At 33.2% G+C, this 9,769-nt stretch overlaps 1 protein-coding gene across 1 annotated transcript; it reads right to left on the bottom strand.

The window, feature by feature from the left end:
• Window positions 1-435: 435 nt before the first annotated feature.
• LOC133681152 (RING-H2 finger protein ATL78-like) lies at window positions 436-1,398 on the bottom strand. Its single transcript, XM_062104295.1, has one exon. The coding sequence runs from the start codon at window positions 1,290-1,292 to the stop codon at window positions 615-617; it is 678 nt and encodes a 225-aa protein (XP_061960279.1). The 5' UTR covers window positions 1,293-1,398; the 3' UTR covers window positions 436-614.
• Between the last annotated feature and the right edge of the window lie 8,371 nt (window positions 1,399-9,769).

Below are 9,769 nucleotides of genomic sequence, written 5' to 3'. Positions count from 1 at the left end.
ATTGGATGAACATACTGTTTTACACATGATTGCTATGTTTTCAAAATTTCAAGTCTTTTCAAGAGCTATTAGAATGAGGCCACGAGCCCGTTTCCCTTGCTGTAGATTGTTTTTGAGCTTAAGTTAATGGGGAAATAATATTATAATGCTGCTACGCCCCAAATAGGCAAGACTTGGCGTAAAAAGCACTATTAGGGAAATTTGCCATTCTTTTATTATCAGTAAAGAACAAAAGTTTCGTTAATACCTGACTGGCCTCCCACATTAGGACAAGTGAGTTTTTCAGTGATTTTCCTTCTCAGTTTCTTATAGCCAGCGACGTTATTCACTTTCAGCCAGGTATATTGGAGGGATCCTGCAGGGTTCCTGGTCCTACAGTTTTTGGTTTTGTTCTGTAATTCTGATTGTGGAACTACTGTTTTCGACATTGTGAGGGAAGAAAAATTGCACATTTAAACTATTTTAAACTACGAAAAAATTACATCTGTACTGATCTTGTGGATGGTAGCCTGTGACCTGTGACAAAGGCCTTCTAGCTAGTGCCATCCTTCAAGGTACAGGGCTAAAGATATCATACAATTAAAAGTAAAAAAATAAAATAAAAACTTAACTAATTAACCCCTATAATTACTTATCAAACCTTCAGGTTCTAATGGCAATATGCTGACAATGGCTTCTTGTACTGGTAGTGAAGTAGGTTCTGATGTGCTAGCCTGGCTACAACCAGCAATTTTCTTGCAGGTCTCTATCAGGCAGTGCCTACATGTAGGACAGGATGAATGGGAGCTAAGCCACTTGTCAATGCATTTGACATGGAATCCATGGTTGCACTTAGGCAGAAGCCGAACATGTTCACCTGGTGTGAACTCTGAGAGACAGATTACACACTGTGTGTCAAGACCAGGCAGGTTCAAGTCAGTTGAGTATTTTACTATTGGGAAAGTCTTCAATGCTTTTCGTTTCACTCCAGTGTTCGCTGCCTGAGTCGAGGGGTTTGCAGCAGATTCTGAAGCTACCAAATTAGAGCACCTTAATGCACACCTGATGATGGAATTTAGTCCAAGTGAGCAAATCAGTGCACATAACAGGACTGACAGAACCATAACAACATTTGCATCAAAGCTGTTGTCAGTGCTAGTGTAAGGTTCAGACGAGGCAGTGTTTCCAGGAGCTGGAGGAGTTGCCGTGTTTGATGATTGGTAAAGAGGGGCATGTAATAGCAGTCTTCTTGAGTAGAAATCCCCAAGAAAACCTTGAAAGAGTTGATGAGTTGTTGAAGTAGAAGTAGACATGCTCAGATAGTTTGGACCGTGGAGGGTTAAGACAGAACAGAATTATTTGGAGGTGGTTGCATATTGGTAGCTATATATAAAGGAAAAGTTTGAACTTGCCACTTGGTTTTTGATACAATAATTACAATAATGAGTTACAATTAAGAATATTCCTAGGGTTTTAGCATACAATTAATAGGCAGGCCTTTATCTCATGTTTTATGTATGTCTCTAGCATATGGATGCTCCGCTGTACCTTCTGTATTTTAACGGGCCTTCTTATCAAAATGGGGCCATCCACTTTCTGCCATTCAGACACTGTCAAGTGGAAATTTCATTTCATGAATCAAAACCTGAAAATGCTGTCAGGGACCCAGTTTCTCAGGAAGGACTCGTGAAGTTTCCTTGGCCAAAGGTGACATGGAAAAATATGTTGTTGAAGTCAATTCAAATGAGCTTTTGTACACTTGTCTATAAGATAGAGTTTTCAATTTTCAATTTTCAATCTGACTCACTTGTTTTAATCCACTAAAGGGATATACATTTCAAAATTTCTTGAGTCAGACTCAACTCAATTCAGGTTGAGCACAATTCAGCTAATAGATATGCAGCTAGCTAGTCACTACACTAAATATTGGCCCCTTTGTAGCAAAATTCACTTTGTTTTCCCACCCTTTTCTTTTTCTTGGCCTTCAGGATGTGTTCCATTCAGATATACTCGTGTCCATACAATTATACAACAAGGATCTTAGATGTATTTTGTTCCTGCCATGACAATTTGATTGTATCTGCAGTATAGAAGCATGCTGAAACAACCTTAGATAATAGTTTTTTTGTTTCTTTTATCATAAGCTGAATGATCTGTCTGCATCTCCATAATCATGTAAATAGCTGCTAATTATGTTATTAAACCCCAACTAAATGGGAGGACACGAAACTGCAAGGCACAACTCTGTATTCCTCCATGTGACATAGTTGCATCTTGCCTATGATTATACTAACCTCAACATTCTTATCTGTTATGTTGTTCAGATGGGACACTGTCTGGCACCAGTCTTTAATTATCCATCGACAGGTAAATTATATAAAAGTTGGATATGGAAATGGTGTGCTAAAGATCCCTTGTTTTGTTGGTCTGCAAGCTGTGATCTTCAAAAGAATCTGTGGTAATATAAAAAGTCATGTTGGTACTTAATGAAAATGCTGAAAATTCAAATGCTAACTAGGTTGGTGTGAATTTTGCTTACTGCAGATATGGTTAACAGAACTGTTATTTAATAGATACATCACTTTGAGGAATGATTTTAAGGATTTCTTTCTTTCTGTGTACAAAAGGTTTACTTAATGGGGCCAAGAAAGCTAGTGGGGGAATACCTTTTTCTTTCTTTTAGCTTTCATGGTTCAATGGCAAGAACAGAGATAGGCTAGTTTAAAGGATTGCTTTTGATTTTGTTTGTACAAGACGTACCACTACTTGGATCCATATCTATCGTGGTTGGATTTTCACCAGGTTGTTGCTGCCTTGTGGGTCCAAAGAAATAGAGCAGGAAGTGGTGGGATCTTCTTGTGCTTTTGTGCTTCTGTAAAGAGAATATAATTCTGAAGCACGTGTTGAGCTCTTACTTGGGTTTTAGAGTGATGACTTGTGATCTTGTCTCCTTAATTATTGGTTCTATGAATGTGGAATTGAGTTGGAAATTACAGTTAAAAAACACTATTAAAGTGCACTTCGAAGCATCTTTACATTCAAAAGCCATCAAATTCACGGTTTTTCCAAGTGTTTTTGAACATATATATGTCAAAATCATTAGATATTATTTTAAAAAAATCAATTTTAATACTTTCAAAAAACAAATGCATTTACATAAAAACAGATATATTTTATTATCAAACATACATATAAAATAACACATATAGCAAGTAGATATAAGTTAGTTTGTTATATTATGATATAGGTGAACCATACAAGAAAAACAACAATAACTTCTTGAACATAGAATCTGTTGAATAAAATTATTCCAAAAAAAATTTAATTTAAATTTTTATCATTAAATATTTCTTTTTAAATAACCTATCGAGATTTACAACTCCTTAAATAAACCTAAAAATTGATCTAAATAGGTTAGAAAACCCAGTAAAAAAAACAATAAAAATCCTAAATAAACTAGAAAGTTGAAAAATAAAGAGGAAAAATAACAAATTTAGCACAAACAACATATTCTAGACCTAAATTGGGATTCTTTCAGACCTTGGCTAGTTATAGCAAGCTAACCCTCCTGTAGAAGTAATTAGCTTTGAGAACTTTTCTTGAAAAAATTAAGCACGATACAACTATTATATCGAAAATTAAAAGCCTTTTCACCGGGCCGATTACTCTACACAACCAAAGTCTTTTCTTGGGCCTAACTTTATCCCATCGATCAATAAATATTCTTGCAAGACTATCATATAGCCTAGTTATAGCATATCCATAACTAATCAGAACCACCTATATCATATTATCGCATGAGAATGACATAATTATAATACCTCGTCCTTTTTTTTTGGTAATTACAATACTTGTCTTTGAACTAGCCTTATTGTCTAAAGATAGGATGTCTAGTTCATCATAAAATAACCCAACAATATGAAACTTTTGAATTAAGGCATATTATGTTAAGGAAACAAACAAGTCATAAACTAACTATTATGAATCCTAAAGAACTAGAGCAAAAATTTTAAAAGCATTTCAATGTGATTATGTTTTTGTTAATTTTTGTTGTTTTCATCCACCACTAGAAAATTGGTAAAAACAAATGGAAACACCGACGGAATTTTTCTGTCGGTATATTGCAGTGACATTTACCGACTGAATTTTCCATCGCTAAATCTATCAGTAAACACTAAAAGGAATATTCCTACGGTATATACCGAGGGAATCGCAGTGGGAGAAGAAGGAATACAAAAAAATCCAAACAGTACAATGACATGTAAATTTTACAGACAAAGTTACCAATGAAATTAACTCGACCGTAAAATTTATCCGTGAATATGTTGATGGAAACCTTTTATCGGTATATATCAGCAACATTATGAAGGGTATTACAGTGAGATTAAAGAAGGCAAATTGTACGGTGACATGACATTTATACCAACAGAATTGCCGATGGTGTTACCATTGGAATAATTTCGTCGGTCCTTCCATCGGTAATATTTAATTTATGACCTGACGCTCGCCCCTCCCTTCCCCTTCCCTCATTTCTACTTCTTTCTTGTGTATTTTTTTCTGTAACAAACAACCACCCCTCCCCCCAATCTTAACACAATTCAACCTCCAACAACAAATTTAATGACCACAATATTTGATTTGTCAGCATACGTGTTATGATTCAAATTTTATTGAGGATTCTTCACCTTAAGTAAGCAAATCTACCCCTTTTTTTTATATGAATATAATTTTAAAATATTAATTTTTTTTGTAAATTTTTGTAGTATATGTATTTTGTTTGAGTGTTTACTTGTTTTATAGTTTTTTCTCAAACAAATTTGTTGTATGAATTTATGATTTGTACATAGAGTTTATTTTATATTTTATAAAATTGTATTTATTTGTAAATTGATGAAACCTAAGTTGAATTTTTCACTTAAGTGTTTTGTGATGAAATAAATAATGGCTTATTTAAAGGATTCGTTTTATATTTTGTCAATTTTATACCCGAGTTGTAATTTTCGGTAAACATGTATAAATTTAAATTTATGTAGATAATTGATAATGAATTAATAGAACTATTAAAATAGATTGAATAAGCTATAGCTAAACCAATATTTTGCAAACTTATTTAGTTAACGTAGTTAATTAATACATGTTGTCATTATTATTTTATATAGGTTTGATATAAATAATAGATGATCATTTATGAATGTATTGAGATTCATCCAAAGGGTTGTGAAAGATGGATTATTATAATGAGGTTTAGGGTTTTATTAATTACACAATATCTAACCCGAGAAATATTACTGGAGGCGGTATTAAATGTCTGTGTAAAAGGTGTAAAAATAAAAACTTTATTTATCCAGATGTTGTAACGATGCATCTCCTATAAAAAAGGTTCATGGAGAAATACCTATGTTGGTATGCACATAGAGAACCATATGTTCCTCACGATACCATGGTAGAAAGGATGGCTGGGTCAACTTCTAGTGTTAGTAACGTGCATGAAGTTGTAGATGATAATAATAATCTTTATAGGTATGGTTATGGATGTGATTGGAATGAAAAGAAGAAGAAAAGGAATATGTTAGAAACCATGTTCAATAAAGGGGAGAGAGAGCCTTACTTATCATAAAGGGCGCTTATAGAGGCTATCATCTACATCTTTAAGCGGCAGTCAAACAGAGGCGTGAATGCAAAATGGTAGCGGAATGATCGGTCAAACCCCACCCGAACCTTTCTTAAGACCACCAAGCCCTCTCAAATGAGTTCTATTTTTTTAGCTTTCAACAAGTAGGAGGGGGAAAATGTGATATTTAAAAATGGATTGGTTCTTGTTGCTTCCTTCTTCTTTAGGATTCCCGTGTGCTTGTGCCAGCGGAGCTTTCCCATGATAGACAACACAAGAGAATACATGCCAAGGTGTTTAATTAATGTCCATTTATAAATGAAGAACTTAATGTAGATGCATCCATATTTTTTGATCTTTTAAAAGATTGTAACGAACCATTATGAGATGATTACACAAATCACAGTAAATTATAGGCCGTTGCACAGGTGTTCACCATCAAGTTAGATTATAGGTTGAGTGAGGTCGTTATGACAGAATTATCGAATGAGTGAGAAACATTTTACCTGAAAGGAACAGGCTGAAATAGAACTTTTATGCTGCTAAGTCTATGATAAAACCTCTTGGTTTAGGACACTAGAAAATTGATAAGTGTCCAAACTCCTGCATGCTGTACTACCTTAAAAATACAGAGCTGACCAAGTGCAGAATACGTGGGCATTCTCATTATAAACTCAGAATTGACAGGGAAGGACTCTTGTCGCACATAAAAAACTTAGATACTTTCCAATCACACCTAGACTACAGAGGTTATTCATGTCACTAAAGACTGATGAGCACATGACATGGCACCAACCATATGATGCGGTAGATGAAGTGATGGTGAACCCTTCCTATAGTGAAGTCTGGAAGCACTTTAACTATGTGTATCCTTAATTTTTAGTGGAATTAAAGAACGTGTGTCTTGGGTTATATACAAACAGATTCAATCCATTCAGGATATTTGCTGCTCCTTATTCTTATTGACTTGTTATACTTACAATTTACAACTTGCCACAAAGGAAGTGTATGAGGCTAGAGTTCATGTTTTTATCTATGGTCATACCTGATCCTAATAGTCCATGTCATAATATAGATGTTTGTCTTCGATCATTGATTGATGAGTTGACGTAGTTGTGGTCATCTAGGGCTTTGAGTTATGATGTATCGAGGAAACAAAATTTTCAGATGAAGACACCTTTGATGTGGACTATTAATGATTTTTCAGCATATGGAATGGTTTATAGTTGGAGCACACATGAAAAACTAACATGTTCATACTATATGGAAAATAACAAGGCATTCACGCTAATAAACGATAGTAAAACGTCTTTTTTTAATTGCTATTAGCAATTCTTGCCAATGAATCACAAGTACAGAAAGAACAAAAATGACTTCTTTGTTGGCAGAGTTAAAAGGGATGTTGTACTACCACTTTTTTTGGAAGAAGAATTGTATGACGTGGTGTCAGAGTACGATAACATTATGTTTGGTTTTCATTTTGGTAAGCAGAAGTTTTCTTGTTTTGGTTTGACCCACAATTGGGTAAAGTGAAGTATTTTTTGGGAGTTTTCTTATTGGAAAACCAATCTCCTCCACCATAACCTTAATGTCATGCACATAGAAAAGAATATTTTTAAAAACATTTTCAACTCGATTATGGATGTGAAGGGGAAGATAAAGAACAACATCAATACTATAATAGATATAGCTTTGTTATGTCACCGTAAAAATATGAAGTTGGTTTATGTTGAGTCACAGATCACAAAACTCAAAGCCAGCTTCGCTTTCGATAAGAATACATAGTTACTTATCAACTAATGACTTAAGAGTTTGCATTTTCCTGATGGACATGCCTCGAACATACTAAGGTTGGTTAATTTGAAGGATTGCAGATTATATGGAATGAAGAGCCATGACTGTCACATGTTTACGTAAACACTCATTCCATTAGCTTATTAGGATTTATTGCCAAAGGAGATATGAGATGCACTCATGGAGATCAATCATTTCTTTAGAGATATATGCTCTAACAAGTTGCAGACATAACACATGGAGAGGCTTGAAACGAATATCGTCTGGAAAATATGCAAACTTGAGATGATATTTTCTCCATCGTTTTTTTGACTAAATGAAGCATCTACCCATATATTTACCGTTTGAGGTAAAATTTGAAGGCCTGGTCCAATATAGATGGATGTATCTATTTGAGAGATTAGAGATTACATCTGCAATGTAATTAAAATTTTATTGTCTATTTTTTCCATAATTCAAAACATTCGTTTGATTTTTTACAGGTACTTGTTCAACCTTAAAATAAAAGTTAAAAACAATGCACATGTTGAGACTTCAATATGTGAGGCCTATATTATTGAAGAGATCTTAATATTTATTTAATATTATTTCGAGTCGTAATTGAGAACAAGAATCAACCGCGTTCCAATGCATCACGATTGTGGTGAAGTGCCTTCAAGTGAGAACTTGCCAATATTCTCCCATCTTGATAACCTTCACCAAAAAATGCTATCAGGGGAAAATATTTATCATAAATAAAATAAAGACAAACAAATAATTATGTGTTATTCAACTACGATGAACTAAGACTTTTTATTCAATAAGTATATTACTTAAACTCTATTATTAATGAACAATTTATCTCTTATAATATCATAAATTGATACATTATTGAACACGTCATAGGCAACGTCATTAATATTTATTGTCCCAAAACTCACAACTGACCAAATCTTAAATCTTTTGATTACAAGATGAATAATTTTTTTATGTGGTTTAGAACACATGTAAATATTGTTTTATTATTATTATTATTATTATTATTATTATTATTATTATTATTATTATTATTATCATCATCTATTGAGATATTTAATTTCATTACACATTTCTCGTTAACTGTTTATGATTGTACTTCATGTACCAAGTTTATAAATTGAGAGAGAATGTTGTTGTTACTTTATCTTTACCAAGTTTAGGTCCTGAAAGAAAGGTGAAGTGCTATAACGAGTATTTCATCAATGGACAAGTGTTTCACATAAAATAATATGGTAAGGGTAGAAAGACATATAATAGTGAGGTTTGTGTTAAGAGATCGACTTCTAATGATTTTGAAGCTGACTTTTATAGGAAATTAGAACATGTAATTGAATTGCAGTATGATAAAGAGCATAATAAAGTATTTTTATTCAAATACTATTAGTATGATAACACTGACAGAGAAATCATAGTAGATCCCCGTCATGGTTTGATCAAAATTAATTTAAATGCTAGATTCTGCAACGTCAATGATGTCTTCGTTTTTTTCCAAACAATGCCAGCAAATTTATTACATGTACACTCCTTTCTTTAGAAAAGATAATTTAAGAGTTGATTGATTATTCGTATTGAAAACCAAACTCAAGGGTTGTGTCAAAGTTGTTCAGGATGAGAATGATGAATCAACTATGAGAGATGATGTCTGTGAGGGAGTGCGCGATGTCAAGAACGATAAGTCTACCTCCTGAGATGTGTGTGTTGAAAAAAGAGTTTGAGAATAATAATAAAATTATGATTATCAGTTCATGAGTTGCCACCTAGTATTATGGTAATTAGGAAACCTATGGTCTGCGAGAGTCCAGGTAAGGGACTGGTTGTGCAAGGGAAAGACGTATCACCTCTAGTATACCTTACCTAAGACAATCTGCATTGTTGTTTGATTATTTTTCTAAGTTATTTTTCTATTCATTAGTCATGTCTAAGGTTCAAGTTAGATCTCCATTTGTGAGGAAGTCTCTACCTTGTTAGGTCAAATCCTAACCATTCTAAGGGCTAAATTTTAGTATCACATTTATTTCTTTGTATTTTTAATATGTAAGGGTATACTCTATTGTGTAGTTTTACACCCATAAATATTAGAGTTTACAACTAAACCCTAACACTTTAAATATAAAGTGAACAAAATGATTGGCGAAGAGTTTTTGATATTTTGGCCAAATCCTAACGGATAATCATAAACTAGTTATGATATTCATTTTTGCATTTTAAAACATGAGAAAGATGCATTTTTGTTTGTTTTTAATAAAAAAAATGCTTGGAAAACTTTTAGAATTTAGCCGTATGCACGAAAACAAAATTTTTTTTAAAAGGAAATTAATTTAATTTTTTTTAATTTTCAAAATTTTTTAAGAAACGTTTCGAAGAAAA

The sequence above is a fragment of the Populus nigra genome, chromosome 1 (genome assembly GCF_951802175.1).
Source record: "Populus nigra chromosome 1, ddPopNigr1.1, whole genome shotgun sequence".
NCBI classification, from domain to species: domain Eukaryota; kingdom Viridiplantae; phylum Streptophyta; class Magnoliopsida; order Malpighiales; family Salicaceae; genus Populus; species Populus nigra.
This window is presented reverse-complemented; position numbering and strand designations above follow the sequence as displayed.